This window comes from Lampetra planeri, chromosome 25 (genome assembly GCF_965212315.1).
Source record: "Lampetra planeri chromosome 25, kcLamPlan1.2.h2, whole genome shotgun sequence".
NCBI classification, from domain to species: Eukaryota; Metazoa; Chordata; class Hyperoartia; order Petromyzontiformes; family Petromyzontidae; genus Lampetra; species Lampetra planeri.
Window position 1 is genome coordinate 2401391 of NC_136131.1, and position 25467 is coordinate 2426857.

Consider the following 25467-nt stretch of genomic DNA (forward strand, 5'->3'; position numbering starts at 1 on the left):
ATATCTTTCTTAGAATGCTCAACAAATGTATTATTATTTTTCTCTTCCCTTAAGGAACTATTTTTTTTAAGTCCTGTGGCAAGTGAGAGATTGAAAATTTGGTTTATTCAAAAGTTGAACAGGGAGGAACTACAAAAACAGTAACATCGCCGAGAAACCTCGGCCAGCAGAAAAGTAGTGTTCTCCAAAAGGAATAAATTAATGCTCAAGAGCAGAAGCAAGTAAGTTGTGAATTTACTAAAACATCAGTAAGCAGCCTGACGAACTGCCTAATACAACGCTGCTTAGGTTTCGCAGCAAGCGACGAGTAGATTCCTTCATTCAGTAGTTTTCACCTTTCAAGATATGTGACGAGCGTTAAGACAGGAGACTGAAGCTCCTCAAATGGAGGTCATGTAAAGCCTCGCAGTAGCAAATGGACCGTGTGTGTAAACTGTAAGCATCCACTGCTATTGTTTCCGGGGAAAAAAATAAACCCGATTTGGACATTAACAAAAATAACCGAGGCCCTGTCGCACAGGCTAAAGTTACCATACATATTTTTTTGTAAAAACCAATCAGGTAGAATTTATTACAACACGTGCGATTCCACGGACGTTACTGAGAGACCACACAAACGAGTCGTCAATAAATGTATGGGAAGATGCGATATTTCACGCGGTTGCAATAATCTTCCCACGCAGCTCCGTACTTCTTGCCACACTGGTTGGCATCCCGAGCCTCGCGGTGGACCAGCAGACCCAGGAAGTAGAGTACGTAGAAGTAGGGCAGGATGTGAGAAAAGCCTGTAAGAGAAGAAAACACAAATGGGTTACGGATGCCGTTCCACAGAGCGATGCACTTAATCCATAATAGTTTTTTTTTTGGGTTAGATCGTGTAAATAAAAATGTGTCATTAAACCCGCCGCCACCACCCCACATAGCCAACTAGTAGGGTTTGTCACGTAAACAGAACGTGCCAATTCACATGCACATCGCCTTTCCCATTTGTCCCATTGGCGGTTATAGACATCCACAGTCTGCCTCAGCAGCAGAACATGCTTTCCCACCTGATGATGGACGCTTGTGTTGCGCCCGAAACGTCGTGATTTGTTTCATGTTATACCCTACGTGACTTTACCGAAAGAACCAAAAAGTATCCACGGGCGTTTAACACGTCGGCCTTTCGTGAGCCAATATCATCCAGAATAGAGCCTCATCAGGTTGGTTGTAATTACCAACGGAACTTCACGGTACTCGAATTGTGAATATTGTGGGGTGGGTTTACTCTCCAACACACAACCGGTTAGTGCTGTACTCGTAACGAATCGGCACGTTTTGTATACGTGACGAACCTTACTAATTGGCAGAGGTGGGACAAAGTCATTGTTATGCAAGTCCAAGTCGAGTCGCAAGTCATCAAATTCATGACTCGAGTCTGACTCGAGTCCAAGTCACATGACTCGAGTCCACATCTCATAGGTGGGACAAAGTCATTGTTATGCAAGTCCAAGTCGAGTCGCAAGTCATCAAATTCATGACTCGAGTCTGACTCGAGTCCAAGTCACATGACTCGAGTCCACACCTCTGCTAATTGGCTATGTCGGGTGGTGGTGGTGGCGGGTTTAACGCCACATTTATATTTACGTGACCTAACCCAAAAAATAATTAGTCACGAAAGCCTCCTGCGAGTTCAACGCTTCACTTCAGTTTGTGTCTCGTGTTTGTTCGTTTTGGTTTTGAGGCAGCGCAGCGATGGGCGCGTGATTTGGAACTATTCCTCAAGATTACGTGTTACACTAATACTGTGCATGGAAAGCAGCAAACAAAAACAGAACCAGGGCATCTGACCAAACTAGAGAGAATAAGGGCAATTTGAAGGGATGGGTTTTCAAAGCAGACTTACTGTCTTTCCGACAGACCTGTTCTTCACCTGAGGACGGCTGCTTGCGTTGTGGCCGAAACGTCGTGAGAATTATTTTATTGTTTTAATTTTATTATTTCCCTTCTACGTGACTTTACCGAAAGAACCAAGAAGATGAATCCCTGCAGTCACAAATGCTTTAAATCGAAATTTAGACTTACATTTATTTAACTGCTGATAAAGGAACTAAACGTGATTACACTTCTAATCGAACTACTTCATCTGACAGTGGTGTAGTAAACAAAAACTAAAATGTTCCTCATGGGCAACTGGCTGTGAGGAATGACAGATAATGTAAAGTAAAAACTAAGCCCATATTGATTTTAAATAATAAATTTCAACACATTACCACTAAATCCCATTTTCAATATAAGTAAGTCCTATTTAAACTAAACTATTTTTACTTTAGCAGGTAAGGCCCCACTGAGCTATGCAGCTCTTTTTCAGAAGCGACCTGGCTACAACTGACAGCTCAACGAAGTGGCTTATCGCGTGGACATGTATTGCAGCTAAATACTCTAAACGCGTGACGTTGATTCTAAATGTGGAGGGAAAAACCGTAGGACCCGGAGAAAAATCCATGCGACCACAAAGAGTGAGACACGCAAACTCCAAATATACAGCAGCAGGCGTCAGGGTCGGGATCGAATCCACGACCTCCTGCATACCAGGCGAGGTAGTCAACATCTCCTAGCCACTGTGGCGCCCAGTGATTCGCAATATTTGCTAATCAGCTGGGGGACAAGACTTCTGCAGTATGAAAGTTGACTACGAAACATCAACATTCTATTCTTGTGTGTGGCCACAACACAAGCAGCCGTCCTCAGGTGAAGAACAGGTCTGTCGGAAAGACAGCATCTGAATGCTTTAAATCGAAATTTGATAGAGGAGTTGTTAGGAAGTAAGGAGTTGTCCCTTGCTTTTTATTCGACGCGTGTGCGGCGATGGAGCAGCCATCGATCGAGGGTCGAATTCGAACCACGTTGTGTGATCGGCATCGCGCTCGCTGAAGGTGTTTGCCTTCAGGGAAGTCGTGTCCTTTACACGCAACTGCGCACAATTCTGAGTCACTTATAACTTACTTATTGCCAATTATGGACTCGGACTATTGTCCTATCATCTCATAGAGTCCCTGGCACGTAACAATATGCTACACAGCGGCAGTGGGGGTCACAAAATGCTGATTTATTACTAATAAACCCCAATGATCCGATCGAAATTAGGGATTTCGATCAGATCATTGGGGGGGGGGGGGGGGTGGCACGTGCCCCACCCCGCCAGTGGCACCCCACTATCCAGGCCCAGCTCGATCCGCTAGGGATCTGCGATCTTGTCACAGGCTCTTCTCACTTTGTTACGTGGGTCCACAACATCCCCAGGAGCCTGCGGAGGCCAAAGGGCAATCTGGGGCAATGGACGGGCACGTGCTACAAGAAGCTCAACAACTCAGTTGGACTCACTACACATACACTAGCATAGCTGTCAACCCCTTGTCAGTGCCTACCTTAGTACAGACCAACTCAGACCTTATTGGTCACCCCGTGCCCTCATAAATCTCAACGTTCATCCCATAAAGTCCCATCACAAGGGAGAAACACAACACAAATAGACAAAACTAATGTTGCCCGTATTGAAACGGCTGTACGCCATATGGACCTGACAACTCAATTGCCCTGTTCACGAATACGGCTAAACCGTGTGGGTTGACAGGTGTGTGCACGTGTTGGAGCAAGAGGAGGCTGTCACGTGGCTCTGTGGCTACGTGGGCTGACGTTCGCTCACGTAACAATGACAAACACACGCGTTTATCTTTCTTGCGTATCTGGTGCTCTAATTGTACGACAGTCACGTGTAAAAGCATTCAATAATAATAACAAACAAAAACACAATTGATAACTAAACGTCTTGTACATCTGCCCATTTTCAGAAGGCACCTTCCTAATTTTGACAAGTTTCCAGAGGGGGAGGCGGGCGCCTGGGGGGCGCCTGGGGGGAACTCGCAACGTTCACTGCGAAACAGACGGCGCACGGCGCATGGTGGCACGATTACGGTTGTTACGCACTGCAGCAGTAGTACCCAGGGCGGCCGCTGGATTCGAACCGCTGTGCCGCTGTGCCGTGTAAGTAAGCGTGGCGAGTGGTAGCGACGCTGTACGTAAGAGTGGGGGTAAATTACCGTCCGCTCTCCTATAATGCGGCAGGAGCAGCTGCACTCCTGAAGAACACCGCGTTCAGCATCCAGCAGCATTCCTACTCTCTCGACTTAGTTTCCCATCCACTCGATCGCGTTGCGGATCCAATTCGCGTCCGCGTTGTGAAAAAATAATGCGCTCCCCAATTAGATTCACCGTCGCATTACTATCCCATTCGCGTGTCATGACAAGCCGCGCTGGGGGAGAACGGTCCATGAAACAGCAGAAGTGTAAGCGGAGGGCGAAGCTACTGACCGCACGGCAGCGACCAGGACAGGGCCATGACGAGGTCTCCCAGGTAGTTGGGGTGCCTGACGAGGCCCCACCAGCCCGACACGAGCAGCCGCTTGCCACTTGCCGTGGGGATGCTCTTCAGGTCTGAAGCGCAGAAGCGAACAGAGGTGAGGTGGGGGGTGAAACGGTCGCGTTGCCACGACCCCTCGCTCAAACCAGCAACACGGCGGTGCACATCAATACTGACTGCCCCCCAGAAGTCGCAATCGGGTACCCGATACCCGTACCCTACCCGATACCCGGCTACCTGTACCCGGTCGGGTACAGGTAGCCGTTTGCGACCCTGGTGCGGCCGGGTAAGGAATCAAAACCCGTTTGCGACCTCTGCTGCCCCCCCCCCGTCCCCCCCGAGCTCGCAAGTGGAAATTCCACATTCCTAAGGATGGTGCACCAGTCTCTATTATGTGACAGCTGTTGAAACTGTCAAGGTGCATCCCTGAAATTTCCTTGTTCCTGCCGCTACTCATCAGAATTTTTACCAGACTCTTTCCTTCTGCTGGAGGAATCCGATTAGCTATAAAGCTCTTCATCACAGATGTCCAGTCGTGAAGGACCCCTCCAACTAATAAGAGCTCTGGAGAGCCCCTGCCGAAGGGCATTTGTGGCCGACAAGGATGTCTTATCCATAAGAGGTTTTCCTTTTCGGTGAGATCGGGCTTCAGGAGAGAGTTCGTGCTGTTGGCTGTTCCTCCTCCTCCTCCGTTTAAGCAGCGCAGACTACAGAGGGTTTACTAGGTGGTCCATGGTTTGGGTTGGCATGGCCACAACCGCACTGCTACTGTGGCCTGTCTTTCCTGTCCATAATAAAGGTTTTTGGGTGAGATCGCGTAAGTTGAAATGTTAGTGCGCCTTTTGGCGTCATCTGGTCGAACACCATATGAGACTAGGCTCTAAAAAAAGCTGTCTCTGGTGTGGACCAATCAGTTTGAAAAACAATGCATACATTATCAGAGTATCGTTTTTGTTTGCATTTGACTGCAAGTATTGTGGTTAATGTAAGCATGATTCCTTGCAAAAGGTGTCAGTTTTGTTGCCAGAAAAAAGGGGAAAAACCCTATTAGTTGAAATGTTTTGTAAAACGCCGCCACCACTCGACGCAGTCAATTAGTAAGGTTTGTCACGTAAACAGAACGTGCGAATTCGTGACTAGCACAGCACTAACCGGCTGTGTGTTGGAGAGTGAACCCACATGTGCAACACGCGGTGACTTAGGCAGCTGCTGGTCAATCAGAGCAGTACGCGCCATGTGGTCTGTACGTTCGCGCGTGCCAATTGGTGCGTTTCGTCGCTCAAATTCTACTTGAATCGGTTGCTGATTTTTAACTTTCAGAATTATCATGTATTTATGTTCAGTATGTTGAACTTCTTTTGCACCGTACATAGCCAACCGTGCTACTCAATAGGTGCGGGGCAAGGACTACAAACGCAACACTATAAGCAGTTTGAAAGAAATGCGTTTTCAATCTAGATGATGATTTAACAGTACATAGCTCCGAGTGGCTTCCTCGTTTCGTAAGGAAGAGCGTTCCAGACGGCCGCAGGAGCGCATCTGAAAGTGGGCGATGCAGTGGCCATTGTCTTTGTTCGATGGCCAGCCACAAGCCGCCGCTGAGAGGATGAGCGGAGTTTTCTTGATAATTTACGCTCCTTGGTGAGATCAGCGGGGTATCGTGGTTCTACTGGAATCGGTTGCTGATTTGTAACTTTCAGAATTAGCATGTATGGATGTTGAACTTCGTTCTTAACGTACGTAGTCAACCGCACTATTAGATAGGTGCGGGGGAAGGACAACAGACTAAAATTAAAAAGCAGTTCTCAAGAAATGAGTTTTCAAATCCAGCAAATCTAGAAAGAAAACAAATGTCTCTAGAGACAATCTTGATTTGACTTGCTAGTTTACCAACAACAGTCTAAGAACCGCCAGTGGGCGCTCGTGAAAAGGCTCGACCGATAAAACCGCTTACGTGAGACGGCGTGGTCGTTAGGGTTCCTCCGGAAGGCATTTTTCTGCGAGTTCGCTCCCCGGAAAATGACGTAGCCAACACCTGAAACGACCACGGCAGGTTGACAAGGAGACACAGACGTATGCGCGGCAGGCAGTGTGCTGGTATAACGCGGCGTTTGCATTCCGGTTTAGGACAGAAGAGTAAAGAAATGCGTAGTGAATGAGTCTCGAACGGAGAAGAACATGAAATGAATTGACACTGAAGATAGAAGGTTATAAGCATCGTGTGAGTCTGGCGCACAGGTGCAATGTGAGTTATCCGATTGATTCTTGTGAGCAAAGAGGTGTTTACCTCCATTACTCTTCTTTGAACTTCCTTGTGTGTAACACGGGGAACTTATTTATATATAACGTCACATCTAAAATGTCGTTTTTCTTCTCCTTGCTACTCCATTTAATGTTAAACTAACGTAATAAAAGTGTATTATTCTCTTTGTGGTATCGAAGGCCACTTTGGAGATGTTCCTAATTATCTGTGTCATCCCAGGATGTAATTTTGATTTGAATACACTATTTCCCCCTCTGTGCAATTTTTCCATTGTCATTAATTCCAACTTGCCTGGTGTTTGTGTCCTCTTAAGTGTATTCCACTACCTCCGTGTCAACTCCTAACATTAACTGCAGTTTGTGTTTCTGCTATTTTCCATCTGCTAGAGCTTCTTGTAAAAACAAGTGAATAATGAACGGGACAGATGAAACTTCACGGACAAGGGAATGCGACTGGGCCTCACTCCTTCACTTCCATCCGTCTCAGGGCTCGGCAACCAAAACAACAAGAAGAGACAATTTCTTCGAATTTGGTAAAAAAACAACCAAACATTTCGAGAGGCGCAATGCACGTAAATTTCGAGATGGTACTTAATAACGTGAAACCATATTTTATAATCACAATTTGAAGAACAGCACACGGGCGAAGATTTGTAATGCTCCATTACAAGTCATTACAAGTCATTTTTGACCTTTTAGACGTTCACCGTTTATCAAAAACAATGAGGGTTTTTTTTTGTACTTTGCAATTACAGGTGCCTGGAGCCACGAAGTGGTCCTCAAAGAGCCGCATGCAACTCCGGAGCCGTGGGTTGCCGACCCATGATCTCTGTCTGGATATTCCAATTCAATTATCGTATTTTTTGTGTTCCCAGTATACATTGCTAACAAGGTGTGCTTCTTAACAGAGGGGACGAAACGTCGTGAGAATGTATTTTATTATGTTTTATTTTTATTATTTTATTATTTCCATTCTACGTGACTTTACCGAAAGAACCAAGAAGACAGAGGGGACTTGTTCGCCTGTGGCCGCACCTACGGCATTAAAGCATCTTGCACATAACCAATGCCATGTTTCCGTGACCTACAAATCAACAGTGAAGTTCAACCTGTGGACCCCATCCCTTCCCCTTTAGGCCCCTCCCCTTCCTCTGTAGGCTCCACCCCTTCTTCACCCTCCCCCCCACCCCTTCCCACGCAAAGTAAGTGATGGTGAGGGTTGTGGAAGTGGGGCAGGGGGGGGCAGCAGTGGTAGTAGTGGGCAGGGCCAGTAGCATTAGGGGGTGCGGCAGCTTCACGACTACAGCCAGAATCACTCAGAGCAGCAGGATAATGATAGATGTCTACTCTACTCAGCAGCACCTGGTTCTTGTTGACAACAGCAACAAACCGAGAGGCAAACTGGTTGCAAATAAAGCCACGGCGACACTTACCCTTCACGACACAAATGAGAGCGGCCGAGGCGTAGCTGATGCTCTGAGGGTGGCTGACGAGGTAGTTGGCCTGCAGGCTATAGACGAACGGCACCCAGGCTAAATCTCCACACACGAGCATGAAGCCAAATCCATCGTGCACGATGTCCATCGTGGTCAGGATGCACTCCTGAGAGGTACGGACACCCGTGGTTGTTAAGCACCCCTCGCAATTCAACGACACTTGCCTTGGCTTTATTTTTATCCCGCTAAATTATAAAGAATAAAACATTGCGCAGGTTTTTAATCCGGCTGGGTGGCAACTTTGTGCGAGACTCGCCGTCTCAAAGTTCACAAATTCGAATTCCGGCTGGAACCGACTCAAGTTTAATGTCAATAAAATGAGTACCAAAAAAAAATGCAATCAACATTTAAATATTCTCACCTCATTCCATAAAGCATCCGCTACGTATATGAACTGAAATATGATGACGAGTATGAGTGGCAGTGAAGGGCCAGTGCCCTGTTGAATTTCCTTGTGTAGCATGGCCAGGTTAATGACCATCTGCAAACAGAAGAGAAGGTGGCTGCTTAAACAGAAAAGATAAACAACAGCGAGGAATCTTCTTGGTTCTTTCGGTAAAGTCACGTAGAAGGGAAATAATTAAATAATAACAATAAAACATAATAAAATAATTCTCAGACGCTGTCTCCCCGACAGACCTGGTCTTCACCTGAGGACAGCTGCTTGCGTTGTGGCCGAAACGTCGTGAGAATTATTTTATTATGTTTTATTTGTATTATTTTATTACTTCCCTTCTACGTGACTTTACCGAAAGAACCAAGAAGATGAATCCCTGCAGTCACGAAAGCTTTAAATCGAAATTTAACAGCGAGGAAGATGACCCCGTTCAGCCTGTAACAGACTGTTGGGGCACGTGCTGTTAGCGAGCAGCACCTGTGAAGACCGGCATGGCACATGAGAGGGCGTTGGCGGCCAACACCACGGCCGACCGTCTTTGTCTCCCCATTACTGATGTTTACACACCATACAAGGTACTCATTTGAAGCTGAATAGAGCTAGGGGAAGCCCACGACTAGTTCAAATAACGTATAGGCAACGTTTCAGCCAATAGCCCTTGTTCACAGCAGATGGATTATGACATTGCGGTGTTATTACAGAATGTGTTGAGTTTTATATTCTTAGGTTTTTTCGGTAAAGTCACGTAAGTAAAAAATAAAAATTAATAAAAGTAAAATAAAAATATAATAAAAATCACGACGTTTCGGAGGCAACACAAGCCTTCAGATGCGCGCTTGCAGATGCGCTTCTGCGGCCAGTCTGGAATGCTCTTCCATCCGATATTAGGAAGTCACTGGGAGCTATGCACTTGTAAATCATCATCTAGGTTGAAAACTCATTGCTTTAGAACTGATTTTTGTGTTTAGTTTATTGTCCTTCCCCCGGGGTTCCAATCAGCACGGTTGGTTACGTATGGTGCAAATGAAGGTCGACATACATACAATTCTGCAGCAGCACCATATACAGTAGCTCATTTACAGGGACAGGTGTCTTTAGGAAGTAGGCATGTTGGCCAAAACATCAGGAATATCTCAGCAACAGTAAACAAAAAGCAAGTCAACATTTTTACTTAACATGTTATTATTTTACGCAAATCACTGTTTTAACTCTGCGATTAAGACGAGAAAACACTTACCCAGCCTATCAGTCCTGGGCGAAGTTCACAGAAATATTTGAAGTCAAAACTGCCGATTCGTGGATTTAATTCGTGACCCATGAAAAAATCGTAAATAAAAAATCCTGCAAAAGAGGCGACGTGAGGTCGTGCACATTAGTCGATGAAGCCACGTGCTGAGAAACACAGAGACATTTGTAAACACAGTACAGTCATATTTGTTTGGTGCAGAATCTGATCGTCACAAAGACATCGTCTCTGTCTCTCTTCCAACACTTGCTCACAATGTTCTTTCAAACTGCGTGAAGCTACGAGGAGAACGCCTGGCCCGATCTTGTTTAGTCTTTCTGATTGGTTTTGAATACATGGGTGTGAGATGGGGTAGAGGTAAATATTCATATTTAGGGCGCCGCGGTGGTGAGATGTTAACTGCCTCGCCTGGTATACAGGAGGTCGTGCGTTCGATCCCGACGCCTGCTGTATATTTGGAGTTGGCGTGTCTCTCTCCCTGTGGTCTTGTGGATTTTTCTCAAGATCCTCCGGTTGTTCTCTCCACATTTAGAATCAACGTTGCGCATTTAGAGTATTTGGCATCGATAAATTTCCACGTGATAAGCCACTTCATTGAGCTATCATCTGTGGCCAGGTCGCTTCTGAAAAAAAAGCAATATCGCTCAGTGGGCCTTACCTGGTAAAATAAAAACAATACATAGCTTCGTTTATCATGGGACCTTATTTGCCAGTATCAAAGCATGCAAATAAGCAAAGGTTTTACCCTTTCTGGTAATGCAGACTTCATTCCTTGCAAAAGGAATCTATTTGGTGTTTGAACACCTTAACACCCGTTTCACTGCCAGAAAGGGTAAAACCTATTCTGTTTTTTCATGGCCAGCCCAGTATCAGCAATGCAATTCAATAATTTGTGAATTGCTGTGCCATGCATACGTTGCTAATGGAGAGCCTGGGGGAACACTCGAGTTATTTATGAAATGGATCTTATCTCTGAGCTAATTCCAAGAAGGGTGTGCCGAGCGCATTGTATATGCGCACAGGCTGTGGCATTTGTGAACCTCACGAATGTCACCTGCTCCAGCACGGACACTTCCCCACTTTCTGGCTTGTGCGGGGCTGAACTCAAAATCGCGGTGACAGGGGGTGACCCCGAGCCAGAATCCGAGCCAGCCATGAGGGATTGCAGAAAACCATTTTGAGCGCGTGGCTCTTTGTGAGAAGTATCTGCGACCGGGCCACCCTGAGGTCAGCCCAGTTCGAGAGATTTGCAAAACGGAGATCTCCTTTGCATCCCCCAAACTGAAGTTGAAACCATGAGCAGACTGGGGCCTTCTCGTTCGTGTCACCTGGATTGGGGGAATCTCTGCCGAGGGCAGTCGGGGGGGAGTCCGGTTCCGTTGGGGCCTTTAAGCTCCACCTAAATTAATTCCTCTTTCAGAAAGCGTTTCCTATTTTTAACTCGGCCACTTCTTACCTATCCCACTGTCCCATCGTCATTGTATTTACGACAAGCGCCTTGAGATTTCATCATGAAAGGCATCACGGTGGTGAGATGTTAACTACCTCGCCTGGTATACAGGAGGTTGTGGGTTCGATCCCGACCCTGACAATGCCTGTATAATTGGAGTTTGCGTGTTCTCTCCGTGGTCGTGTACTTTTTCTCCGGTTCCTCAAGTTTTTCTCTCCACATTTAAAATCAACGTCCGTTTAGAGCAGGGGTGGGGAACGTCTGGCCCGCGGGCCGTACAAGGCCCGCGAAATAATTTGGTGTGGCCCTGCCAAGGCAACCGCAGGCGGGACTCGAAATTCAATGAATCTAGGAGCGAACCTGGAAAAGCAGTTGCGAGTAGCGACATCATCAATACCAGCTAACATCACACGCCTCGCCAAAGATAAGCAGTTCCAGCCATCACATTAGGGGTGAGTTAATTAAAAGTTTGACCAAATATAACGGACTCATTTTTAAGTTGTTTATTTTTGTATGGCCCACGAATGATGTTATAGATATCCAAATGGCCCTTGGCAGAAAAAAGGTTCCCCACCCCTGGTTTAGAGTATATGGCTGCAATACATCTCTACATGATAAGCCACTTTGTTGAGCTATCATTTGTGGCCAGGTCACTCTGAAAAAGAGCTGCATAGCTCAGTGGGCCTTATCTGGTCAAATAAGAAAAGTTTGTATACTCTTTGGCTCTTTCGGTAAAGTCATGTAGGTAGACAAATGCTTACCCCGAGTTCTCATACTCTGATGATGCATTGTCTTTGAGTTATACGCCTTTTAGCGTCATCTGGTCCAACACCATGTGAGACTAGGCTCTAAGAAAAGCTGTCTCGGGTGTGAACCAATCAATTTCAAGGACAGTGCATACATTATCAGTTGTGTTTTTTTGTTTGCATTCCGACCTCAGGTATTGTGGTCAATGCAAACATGACTCCTTGTAAAAAGGTGTCAGTTTTGTTGCCAGATAAAAGGGTAAACAAACCAATTATCAATAGATCGCAACACAAGCAATTGACGATTGCTTGTGTTGCGATCGAAACGTCATGATCTATGAATTTTCTACCTACGTGGCTTTACCGAAAGAACCAAAGAGTATGGATTCCTGCAGTCACGAAAGCTTCAAATCAAGAACAAAAGTTTGGTTTAGTTTTTTAGCTTAAATAAACGGCAATTATTATTAAATTTGTACGTGAATAGCTGTGTGCATATCGTGTAGTTATATGCTTACCTGAATTCCCAGCAGTTGCCAGCTCTGACTCGGGCTTATTCAATGAGCGGGCGTACAGGTAAGCGCTGAGCAGTAACGAAATCAGTATGGCTGAGAATGCAAACTGCAGCAGCCGGTCATGAATGTACGAAAGGTCCAATCCGTAATACACAGCCAGGCCAAGAGTTGCCAGAGTAATGATGAAGGCTTGAAAGGCTGATGAGAGAGGACACAAAATACGTAAATGCCGACACACTCAAGTAAAAGAACGCAAGGCTGGATGCGGTGTAATAGCACGAATCTAAGACCTCGCCATTTTCAAGATTATACTCCATCATCACAGAAAATGATAGCGTAGGCGAACCTTCTTGAGGCAAATGGCTCACGCAGTTGGCTGTTCTTTAGTTTACTCCAGAGTTTACGAGAGTTTACTCGAAATAATGGCCACTGCGTGGATCGTTAGCCTCCATACCACGCATAAACAGATACAGCAGAACCCCTCTGAGCGACGGTAATTGGTCCCACGAAACCGTCGTTCAGTCATTTGGTCATTAAGCGAATTTAGGAAATACACGTTAACGGCTTAATTAATTACGTTAGCATCAAAAGTTACCCTTTTAACCCAAAAGACTTATAAAATTTTAACAATGGATATTATTATATAAAGATACTAATAGCATTATAAACACATACTATTAAAAGAAACATGGTGAATCAAGCGTTCATTGATATTTACTATACCTACAACAGCCCGTCGTTAACAAGGGAATGGTCGGTAAGGGAACACATTGAGCGCTATGGAGGCACTATATTACTATACACTACATTATACACTACACTATACACTACTATAAACTACACTATACACTACACTGTACACTACACTATAACTACATTATACACTACATTATACACTACACTAATATACACTACACTACTATACACTACACTATACACTACTATACACTACATTACATTATACACTACATTATACACTACTATACACTACACTACATTATACACTATACACTACACTATACACTACTCTACACTACACTATACACTACTATACACTACACTACTATAAACTACATTATACACTACTATACATTACACATTGGGCTACATGGAGACCCGTGGTTAAGTGATTAGTCGTCAACAGGGATGCTCGTTAAGAGGAGTTCTACTTTATAAACACAACGAGTTTTATACGAGTACTGCAAAATATATAATTACTTACCGTTTATTTTATATTTAAGCTTCTTCCCATTCTTCAGAGACAATCCTTCTGCAACCTGTGAACGATGCACGATGAACATTAAAACATTGCCATGCAATGTGCTCGCATTCTGCTCACAAGGAATGTACCCACGAAATCATTTTAGCCTCGAGGGCTGGCTTACATAAGCGGTTGCATTATAATGGAGATATATCAACACACGTGCCGTGTCCTTTCTCAGAGACATTCACGATCGTGGCCTTTTTCCCTTCCTTCTATTTAGCTCTGTCGTGAACTTTGTATCACCAGAGTCAGTAGACACTACGTACACGAGTCAGAGGATACTACTGACTCTATTGTATGTAGGGTGTGTAGGTGTGTATAGAGTCAGTAGGTAGTAGATACTACAGACTCTATTGTATGTAGGGTGTGTAGGTGTGTATAGAGTCAGTAGATACTACAGACTCTATTGTATGTAGGGTGTGTAGGTGTGTCTAGAGTCAGTAGATACTACAGACTCTATTGTATGTAGGGTGTGTAGGTGTGTCTAGAGTCAGTAGGTAGTAGATACTACAGACTCTATTGTATGTAGGGTGTGTAGGTGTGTATAGAGTCAGTAGATACTACAGACTCTATTGTATGTAGGGTGTGTAGGTGTGTATAGAGTCAGTAGATACTACAGACTCTATTGTATGTAGGGTGTGTAGGTGTGTCTAGAGTCAGTAGGTAGTAGATACTACAGACTCTATTGTATGTAGGGTGTGTAGGTGTGTATAGAGTCAGTAGATACTACAGACTCTATTGTATGTAGGGTGTGTAGGTGTGTATGGAGTCAGTAGATACTACTGACTCTATTGTATGTAGGGTGTGTAGGTGTGTCTAGAGTCAGTAGATACTACAGACTCTATTGTATGTAGGGTGTGTAGGTGTGTATAGTCAGTAGATACTACTGACTCTATTGTATGTAGGGTGTGTAGGTGTGTATAGTCAGTAGATACTACTGACTCTATTGTATGTAGGGTGTGTAGGTGTGTATAGTCAGTAGATACTACTGACTCTATTGTATGTAGGGTGTGTAGGTGTGTATAGTCAGTAGGTAGTAGATACAACTATGCCTACAAAGTAAATACATTTTATTTGGAGGGGTGGGTCAACAATTGTTGTAAACCTGTTGGATCAACTTTATACCCCCACATTTAGGGGGGGGGGGGCTCCACTTTCTCTAACTTGTTGATTCAGGCCTTCTGAAAGGCTCTCTCATAATTTAGTTGATGGACTGATGGACAAACGGAACGCCGGGATTTTACAATTTACAAGAGATCCTCCCAGTTGCAACGGGCTGCTCATATTGCTTTGGTATTTAATTTGATTGTCAAAATAACGGTGAACTTTTGTTACTTTTACATACAATTGCCCAGAATTTGATTATCATAAACAATGTTACGTGTATCACTCAAATGACACTTCTAGAAACACCACACGAGATGAATTTGTTCTCAGAAACGATGCCATCTTCTTTGTAACGCTCTTCCATACAGGCGAGAGAGAGTGTGTCGCAGTGATTCCGACAGGAAGAGATGCCGTCTGTAACCCAACTTAATCAGCTTGGAAGCAGACCACACGACACACGCACACGGCAATGCCCCGATCAAGGCACCGGCCTTAAAAAATATAAAACAGAAGTCGTAACCTTTTAAAATTGAAAGGAACGGAAGAAACATGGTTAAACGTTTGCACCTGGCACCATTCTTAGGTACCATCGGCGTTTCTAGAGCCATCGCTCCCCTGCCGCGATTGTGCCTGTGGGTTGTTGGGCAGAACAGCATTCCTTACAAACTGGTTTCTATACTGATAGGAGAAAATTGACGCAGCTTACAGAGTTGAAGGGTCAGTGCTAGCAATGTGATTTAACAATACTGCGTTAGCAACGGGAAGGAAACGGAGAGTAAAAAAAAACACGGCCTAAGACCATCGCGGTTGTGCCGTGCCGCTCCCTCTCCGATACGTTTTCAGATCGCGCCACGGGAGGCGTTCCGACGTTTCGCTCCGGCTCCTCTTTCAGCGGCGCTCGACGCAAGCTGATAACCCACTGGGGGGGTAGGAACTAAAGACGGCGCAGCGGTTTCTGCCCCCGAACGGCGCGTGAGTGTGTGGGCCCCGTCGGGCACTCACATGTCCGACGGGCAGCGTGTAGAGCAGCGCCTGGAAGAGCATCCACGCCACGCAGATGCCGAACACCTGCGCATCCCACAGCCGGCCGAGGCCGCCGGGCAGCGCGGGCACGGACAGCACGCCGCTGTCCTGGGACCCGCACAGCAGGATGAGGTACAGGGTGGTGCACGGCAGCAGCACCAGCAGCGCCACGGAGCCTGCGGGGACACGGGCAGAGGCACCGCGGGATGATGCGGCGGCGTCGACGGCGGCGGCGGCTGACGGCCAGTTGAGCGCCGGGCGCGGCGTCACGAGTTCGTGCTCTGCACGGGGTTCGGGTTTCCTGCGCTTTGTCAGTCTCGGAGACGAGTCGGTTCCACCGGCGTTTGAAATGCAACGCTCTGACCGCGTGCCCTGTGAACACGAGCTTTGTGGCTCGTCGGATTGCTCCAGTGTAAAGATGCTAATTCGGATTCAATATCCCGGTTCGATATTGGAATGGTGTGCCCAAACAGCATGGGAATCGTTGATGAGTTTTTAAGCTTTAATGTTTTCTTAATTGCACTTTTTTAAATCATCGTTTCTTAAATGTATGCAATTGGTTGTTGTGGGAGTGACGTCATCACATCTATCCCTCTGTTTAAGGAACGAAACAGGAGGATTTCTCCACAACTCTGGCTGTCGCCTGATGAAGCTGGTTGTAATTACTGGTGAAACGTCATACTCAGATTGTCAATGTTGTAAATTTGCTCTCCAACACACCAGTTAGTGCTGTACTAGTGACGAATTGGCCACGTTCTGTTTACGTGACAAACCTCGCTAATTGGCCGTGTCGGGTGGTGGCGGGTTAAACGACACAATTATATTTACGCGATCTAACCCCAAAAAAAACCTATATCGTGGATGAACATAAATGTCTCAATTTGTGCGCCAGATCCTTGCCCAATCCTGGCAAGCCGGCTCAAAGCGCTCAAGAAACCAACGTACATCCTGCCACCGGTAAAACCGAATCCATCTCATTCCGGTTATAGTGGACCTGGAACATTGAACGTTATCTTGTTGGTCTTGTTCACATTATCTAAATACTGTACTGGCCAAAAAGAAGATAACCAATATTAATGATTTGCATCCATTTGGACAAAATAACAATGCAAAGGTCAAGGGCGGCAGCGATATAAAATCGTTAAATAATCTCATAAATCACTCATAAAAACGATGTCATATAGGTTATATGATCCTTATGGCGTTACCCCGGGGTACCAAATAATACGAAATGGCCGACTCAATTAAATATTGTATTTCAGGGACACTATTTTTTCAAGAGGTGTACTTAACTCCGCGACTGGGGTACCAATCAATTTGAAATCAGTGCCACACTCAGCGATGTCGAAACGCAGCGAGGGCGATTGCGCTGAGACCCTGAACGCTCGTACGCACCGTGGTGGTGCATCGTGTACAGCCCGTCGAGATGAGTCGATTGCCGCGTCACTGACCATCAACAGACTAACAGTGACTGCATCACGGACATAGTGCGAGAGCCGGGGATCGATGGTAACCCCGGGGTACCGCCATATCCATCACCCACCCAGCAAGTGTAAATGCGGCACGTGGATTTTACAATGTATATCTAATGTGGTAGGTGTGGTAGGTCCCGTGTCGTGATTTCCTTAAAGTGTCTGGAAGCAGTGCAATAACGAATTCTGAATGTGCAGCATGACACAGCCAAGTGGCTGAGCTCAGAGTGTGTGTGTGTGTCTGTGTGCCTGTGTGTGTGTGTGCACTGGGGAGCGGTAGTGTAGCGGTTAGCGCGCTGCGCTATGAACCCGGGGACCCGAGTTCGATTCCCGCTCACGGCTAACACCGGTGACGATTATCTGAACCTGTTCTGGGCCTACGCTAGGTTTACTCAGCCTCAAATGAGTACCTGGTGCGGTGTGTGAACATCGCCACTGGGGAGACAAAGGCGGCCGGGCGTGGTGTTGGCCACCCACCCCCTTCGTGTGCCGTGCCGGCCTTCATAGGTGCTCGTTAACAGCACTTGCACCTACAGTCTGTTACAGGCTATACGGGACATCTTTGTCTTTGCACTGGGTTTGTCTCTCAACGACCGATTTCAAGATCCGACTGTGGGCCCCCCTCCATTCTCCCGACTCACTTTTACTGAAATAGCTATGGATGGTTTTAACCCCGTATAACAATAATGTGTTAGGCTATGTAACGATATGAATAATTTCAGTTGCCCCGTATATTGGGTTTAGAGGAAGAGAGTCTCACGGTGACAGTGATTAATAAATAGATGTAGAGGTAACGATAATCACAATTAAGTTATCGTGCATCTTTGCCTCCAATGCGCATGTCAGCTAGCAAAACATCCTGGTGCTGTTCAGTAGCAAACACCAGCAGTAGCGCTACCAGATTTTACGCCGTGTGTTTTTTTCGGAAAGATAATATTTTCATTTGTAACAATGTGGTTCATTGCTGGAAATTTGTGAACAATATTTCTTCACGTGTTTTTGTACTCGTTCGGGGGCTTCCTTGCGGGCACCGAAGCGTCGCATAACGCTGCCACACAAACCCCACCAGCCCACCCCCATAGTCGGGTCTATACATGGGGTCTAGACAGGGGGTCTAGGCAGGGGGTCTAGGCAGGGGATCTAGACAGGGGGTCTAGACACGGGGTCTAGACAGGGGGTCTAGACAGGGGGTCTAGACAGGGGGTCTAGACATGGGGTCTAGACATTGGGTCTAGACAGGGGGTCTAGACAGGGGGTCTAGACATGGGGTCTAGACAGGGGGTCTAGACATGGGGTCTAGACAGGGGGTCTAGACATGGGGTCTAGACATGGGGTCTAGACATGGGGTCTAGGCAGGGGGTCTAGACAGGGGGTCTAGACAGGGGGTCTAGACATGGGGTCTAGACATGGGGTCTAGGCAGGGGGTCTAGGCAGGGGGTCTAGACAGGGGGTCTAGACAGGGGGTCTAGACATGGGGTCTAGACAGGGGGTCTAGACATGGGGGTCTAGACATGGGGTCTAGACAGGGGGGTCTAGACATAGGGTCTAGGCAGGGGGTCTAGACAGGGGGTCTAGACAGGGAGTCTAGACATGGGGTCTAGGCAGGGGGTCTAGACAGGGGGTCTAGACAGGGGGTCTAGACAGGGGGTCTAGGCATGAGGCACCCATTGTCTACGTTGGTGTTAAAACCGGGGAGCGCCGGGGGTAAGCTCAGCAGGGCTCTGCACTCCAGCGGTGGTAAAGCCACAGCGTGCTCAGCGTCGAGGTGGCGGCAATGTCACCACCTGCGGCAGCGACGGCGGGGGAGAGTCGCCGAGCTCGGGAGAGTCGGGGAGAGAGCGGCAGGCCTGAAGCGGGAAGTCCACGGCGTGGTGGGTGCGTGGAGGGCGTGGTGGGTGCGTGGAGAGCGTGGTGGGTGCGTGGTGGGTGAGTGGAGAGCGTGGTGGGTGCATGGTGGGTGCGTGGAGGGCGTGGTGGGTGCGTGGTGGGTGAGTGGAGGGCGTGGTGGGTGCGTGGTGGGTGCGTGGAGGGCGTGGTGGGTGCGTGGTGGGTGAGTGGAGAGCGTGGTGGGTGCGTGGAGGGCGTGGTGGGTGCGTGGAGAGCGTGGTGGGTGCGTGGAGAGCGTGGTGGGTGCGTGGAGGGCGTGGTGGGTGCGTGGAGAGCGTGGTGGGTGCGTGGAGAGCGTGGTGGGTGCGTGGAGGGCGTGGTGGGTGCGTGGAGGGCGTGGTGGGTGCGTGGAGGGCGTGGTGGGTGCGTGGTGGGTGCGTGGAGAGCGTGGTGGGTGCGTGGTGGGTGCGTGGTGGGTGCGTGGAGGGCGCGGTGGGTGCGTGGTGGGTGCGTGGTGGGTGCGTGGAGGGCGTGGTGGGTGCGTGGAGAGCGTGGTGGGTGCGTAGAGGGCGTGGTGGGTGCGTGGAGGGCGTGGTGGGTGCGTGGAGGGCGTGGTGGGTGCGTGGTGGGTGCGTGGAGAGCGTGGTGGGTGCGTGGTGGGTGCGTGGTGGGTGCGTGGAGGGCGCGGTGGGTGCGTGGTGGGTGCGTGGTGGGTGCGTGGAGGGCGTGGTGGGTGCGTGGAGAGCGTGGTGGGTGCGTGGTGGGTGCGTGGTGGGTGCGTGGAGGGCGTGGTGGGTGCGTGGTGGGTGCGTGGTGGGTGCGTGGAGGGCGTGGTGGGTGCGTGGAGGGCGCGGTGGGTGAGTGGAGGGCGCGGTGGGTACGTGGTGGGTGCGTGGTGGGTGCGTGGAGGGCGCGGTGGGTGCGTGGAGGGCGCGGTGGGTGCGTGGAGGGCGCGGTGGGTGCGTGGAGAGCGCGGTGGGTGCGTGGAGGGCGCGGTGGGTGCGTGGAGAGCGCGGTGGGTGCGTGGAGAGCGCGGTGGGTGAGTGGAGGGCGCGGTGGGTGCGTGGAGAGCGCGGTGGGTGCGTGGAGGGCGTGGTGGGTGAGTGGAGGGCGCGGTGGGTGCGTGGAGAGCGCGGTGGGTGCGTGGTGGGTGCGTGGAGGGCGTGGTGGCTGCGTGGAGGGCGTGGTGGGTGCGTGGAGAGCGTGGTGGGTGTGTGGAGGGCGTGGTGGGTGCGTGGTGGGTGCGTGGAGAGCGTGGTGGGTGCGTGGAGAGCGTGGTGGGTGCATGGTGGGTGCGTGGTGGGTGCGTGGAGAGCGTGACGGGGGGCGGGAGGCTAGGGTAGGCCACCCTGCCTGCCGTACACCGTGGCTCCACTTGGTTGCCTGTGCGGTGCGCTTGTGCGTCTGCTGTTGTCCCGCGCGTGGGGATGTGTGCGTGACTGGTGACTGTGGGGGTGGCGGTGACTGTGGTGACTGTGGTGACTGTGGTGACTGTGTGGGCGGCGGTGTAGCGCTGAGCGCTGTGCCACGAACCCGGCGTGCCGAGTTCGATTCCCCCGCTCACGCCAACACCGGTGGTGGCGGTTATCTAAAGCAGTCCTGGCCCTCCCATAGGTCGACTCGGCCTCAAATGAGTATCTGGTGTGGTGTGTAAACATTGTCGCAGGTGCTGGCGACCCACCCCCGCGCCGCCCTTCATAGGTGCTCGTTAAAAGCGCCACCCCAAAGTGTATGAAGGCTATAAGGGGGGTCTCTGTGACGGACCTGCGTGGGGATCGTCAGTGTGCGGGGGGTTCCACGTGGTGTGCTTTCTTTCCTTTCCCGAAATTCTGCGCTTGCACCTCGCTTTCAAGCTTGCCTAGTCCCTTGTACGCACCCAGCCATTTGCTGGGCAGGGCCTGACCCTGCCGATGATTCCCAGAAGGTCAAAGCCAAAATATTATCAAACGGATAACAAAATGTTATCCACCGGATAACGTTATCCACTGGATAACGTTTGTATCTAATGGATAACGTTTTTGACGGGAAATCCAATTAGCCAATGGACTAAAAAGCGAGTTGTATTTATATGTGGAGACACAGAAACAGAGTGAGGCTTCCGTGCCCTTTCACCCATAATGCCCCACACAGCTGTCACTTACCTAGCGGGCCCCCAAACTCCAGCTCCTTCACCGCGGCCTTCCCCTGTCCCATAGTGTCCCTCTGGTGGTCCTTGTCTTTCACTTCTCTCTGCACACACACGCACATTGAAACAAGCAATACTCGTGTTATAAATTATAAAAACAATTATTCTTGGCCGATAACCGTGCGCTCGGACAGATTTCAAAAGCCAACGATTGTTTACAGATCTTAAAGTAAATCTTCTTGGTTCTTTCGGTAAAGTCACGTAGAAGGGAAATAATAAAATAATAAAAATTAAACATAATAAAATACAATTCTCACGAAGTTTCGGCCACAACGCAAGCAGCCGTGGCCGAAACGTCGTGAGAATTGTATTTTATTATGTTTTATTTTTATTATTTTATTATTTCCCTTCTACGTGACTTTACCGAAAGAACCAAGAAGATGAATCCCTGCAGTCACGAAAGCTTCAAATCGAAATTTAAAAGTAAATAATTAAACTATTTTTTTTATCATTTACTAGGCAAGGCCCACTGAGCTGTATAGATCTTTTTGAGAAGCAACTTGGCCACAAATGGAAGCTCAACTTAGTGGCTTACGACGTGGAAATCTATCGCAGCCAAATACTCTAAACGCGTGTAGATTCTCAAATGTCGAGGGAAAAGCCGGAGGACCCACGCGACCACGGGGAGCAGAAGAGAACACGCAAACTCCAAGTATGTACGCGTCGTCAGGGTCGGGATCGAACCCACCATCCTCCGGCATACCAGGCGAGGGAGATAACACCTCCTCACCACTGTGGCGCGCCAAGATCAAGCAGCCGGGCAAGATGCAATAACGATAGCGGTGGACTAACAGCGCTGAGGCCTAGAGAGCCTGGGTGACAACAGTGCAGCCACCCTCTGCCGTGCGGCCTCAAACCGTGAGAGAGAGCGCACGGAAAACCCCGCAGCACGGCCACTGCTGGGCAGTTCTCCCGACGTGGTTTCGCATTGTCGGTTGCAACTCCAGTTCAAGAAGCTCTGAGGCACACGGAGCGAGACGTCGCGACCCCGAACGAACACGCGGCTGGTGTACAGCCACGCAAACACAACGACGCAGCGTCGAACAGCGTCTACAGCCACGCAAACACAACGACGCAGCGTCGCACAGCGTCTACAGCCACGAAAACACAGCGACGCAGCGTCGAACAGCGTCTACAGCCACGCAAACACAACGACGCAGCGTCGTACGGCACAAGCGCTAACACCTACGCAGCGGTTTCTAGTGACCCTGCTGTTTGGCGCAGAAGGCCCGGGTGCAGCTGGATCTCAACACAAGCGCACGTGAACATCTGGTCAATGAAATAGATCCCTTGCTGTGTAGTGCCCACGTGAGATTGGGCATAAAGTCCCAGCTGTCAGAATGAGGCTTTTTCTAGGAACACCAAGTGCAGATGGATTGCTCTTTACGCGGCTCTCTGCAGAGGTTGACCTTAGACTTTGCTCTGACGTCGCTATCGCAGCGATCACTCTGACGCGAGCACAGTCCGCGCGCCTCCTGTCACAGCCCACGGGGCCCTGGGGCTGGGTGAAACGTCGGACATCGTGCCAGAAGAGAACGCTCTAACTCAAGTCCATGACACGCACGCACACTGCAACACTCGGCTCTAACACACGAACCGCAACACACGCTGCAGCACAAGCTCTAACACACACACTCGCACACATGTACGAACACAACAACCACAACCGCCATTCGCCACTAAATGGCGGTGACGTCACCCCGACGCTTGTGCCAAGCTAGGTGCACGTTGAGGCCACGTGAAGTGTCGAACGCCCGCTGGCAGGTCACGGGGCAAACCCAGCAGGTGTCACGGGTCGACTGAGATGACTGGCTGATGCACCACCTGTGCCCCCTACTGTGCCAACTTGCTGTGCTTTAGCCACCCGGCGCTCCGCTCGTTGTTGTGAGCGTCGCTCCTCCGCCCTCCGTTGTTGTTGGAGGGCGACTGCCTCCAACTGCCCAGTAGCGTCCTTCACGAGCCTCCTCCACAGAGGCCGATCTTGACACCGCTGGTACCAGTCATCGGCAAGTCCACTCAGCTCCACGTCCTCCTGTACCACATCACTCCATCTCTTCTCTAGCCCGTGCCGCGCCCGTTTAGCCCCCTCGATCCGGCCGAACAAAAGCTGTTTCGGCATGCGGTGGCTGGGCATGCGGGCTACATGACCCAGCCAACGCAGCCTTGCCTGCCGGAGGAGCTCACCGATGGGACTTTGCCCAGATCTTTCAAGGATTTGTGAGCTCCTCACACAATCTAGCCTGGTTAAACCCAGGATGGATCGTAGACAGGCCAGCCTAAATGTTTCTAACCGGCGAAGATGTTCCAACGCACGCGCACGAACACACACGCTGGTGCTAATACACATGTTCTAACACACAAGCACTAACACGCATGTTCTAACACAGCACACATTTTATAACACACACGCACCAACACACGCACGTTCTAACATACACGTATGTTCCAACACACAACATGCGTGTTCTAACACACAACACGCGTGTTCTAACACTAACACACAACACGCATGTTCCAACACACAACACGCATGTTCCAACACTAACACACAACACGCATGTTCTAACACACAACACGCATGTTCTAACACTAATATACAACACGCGTGTTCTAACACTAATATACAACACGCATGTTCTAACACACAACACGCGTGTTCTAACACTAACACGCATGTTCTAATACTAACACACAACACGCGTGTTCTAACACACAACACGCATGTTCTAACACTAATATACAACACGCATGTTCCAACACTAACACACAACACGCATGTTCTAACACACAACACGCATGTTCTAACACTAATATACAACACGCGTGTTCTAACACTAATATACAACACGCATGTTCTAACACACAACATACATGTTGTAACACTAACACACAACATACATGGTCTAACACTAACATACAACACGCATGTTCTAACACTAACACACAACACGCATGTTCTAACACTAACAAACAACAAGCTTGTTCTAACACTAACATACAACACGCATGTTCTAACACACAACACGCATGTTCTAACACTAACACACAACACGCGTGTTCTAACACTAACATAGAACACGCATGTTCTAACACTAACACACAACATACAACACGGGTGTTCTAACACTAACACACAACATACAACACGCGTGTTCTAACACTAACACAACATACAACACGCGTGTTCTAACACTAACACACAACATACAACACGCGTGTTCCAACACTAACACACAACACGCGTGTTCTAACACTAACACACAACACGCATGTTCTAACACACAACACGCATGTTCTAACACACAACACGCATGTTCTAACACACAGCACGCATGTTCTAACACTAATATACAACACGCGTGTTCTAACACTAATATACAACACGCATGTTCTAACACACAACACGCGTGTTCTAACACTAACACGCATGTTCTAATACTAACACACAACACGCGTGTTCTAACACTAAGACACAACACGCATGTTCTAACACACAACATACATGGTCTAACACTAACACACAACATACATGGTCTAACACTAACATATAACACGCATGTTCTAACACTAACACACAACACGCATGTTCTAACACTAACATACAACACGCATGTTCTAACACACAACACGCATGTTCTAACACTAACACACAACACGCGTGTTCTAACACTAACATACAACACGCATGTTCTAACACTAACACACAACATACAACACGCGTGTTCTAACACTAACACACAACATACAACACGCGTGTTCTAACACTAACACAACATACAACACGCGTGTTCTAACACTAACACACAACATACAACACGCGTGTTCCAACACTAACACACAACATACAACACGCGTGTTCCAACACTAACACACAACACGCGTGTTCTAACACTAACACACAACACGCATGTTCTAACACACAACACGCATGTTCTAACACACAACACGCATGTTCTAACACACAACACGCATGTTGTAGTTCTGCAGCACCTGCCACCGTTCCACACCAAGCGAGTTCGCGACACCCTCACCCGCGATTCAACGTCCACGATCCACAACGATGTCACGATTCGATTCCGTT

At 48.5% G+C, this 25467-nt stretch overlaps 1 protein-coding gene across 2 annotated transcripts; it reads right to left on the reverse strand.

The window, feature by feature from the left end:
- Positions 1-86: 86 nt before the first annotated feature.
- LOC144727239 (delta(14)-sterol reductase LBR-like) lies at positions 87-25467 on the reverse strand. 2 transcript variants are annotated; one of them, XM_078605922.1, is made up of 11 exons: positions 25418-25467; positions 21343-21430; positions 15882-16078; positions 13731-13785; positions 12512-12706; positions 9792-9895; positions 8519-8638; positions 8095-8263; positions 6354-6434; positions 4351-4473; positions 87-785 (listed from the first exon to the last, which is right to left on the reverse strand). In XM_078605922.1, the coding sequence occupies exons 2-11, from the start codon at positions 21392-21394 to the stop codon at positions 625-627; spliced, it is 1257 nt and encodes a 418-aa protein (XP_078462048.1). In that variant the 5' UTR covers positions 21395-21430; positions 25418-25467; the 3' UTR covers positions 87-624. The 2 variants fall into 2 exon arrangements, with proteins under 2 accessions (XP_078462048.1, XP_078462047.1); XM_078605921.1 differs by having other exon boundaries at positions 25377-25463.

Bases quoted from the DNA above. Each gene is read 5' to 3' on its own strand.
- LOC144727239 (XM_078605922.1), bottom strand. From the start codon at position 21,394: ATGGGACAGGGGAAGGCCGCGGTGAAGGAGCTGGAGTTTGGGGGCCCG. The intron at 4,474-6,353 runs GTAAGCGGTTTT...TCTGCGCTTCAG, and splicing joins TAACGACCACGCCGTCTCAC to ACCTGAAGAGCATCCCCACG. The intron at 786-4,350 runs GTCAGTAGCTTC...CTTCTCTTACAG, and splicing joins GTCCTGGTCGCTGCCGTGCG to GCTTTTCTCACATCCTGCCC.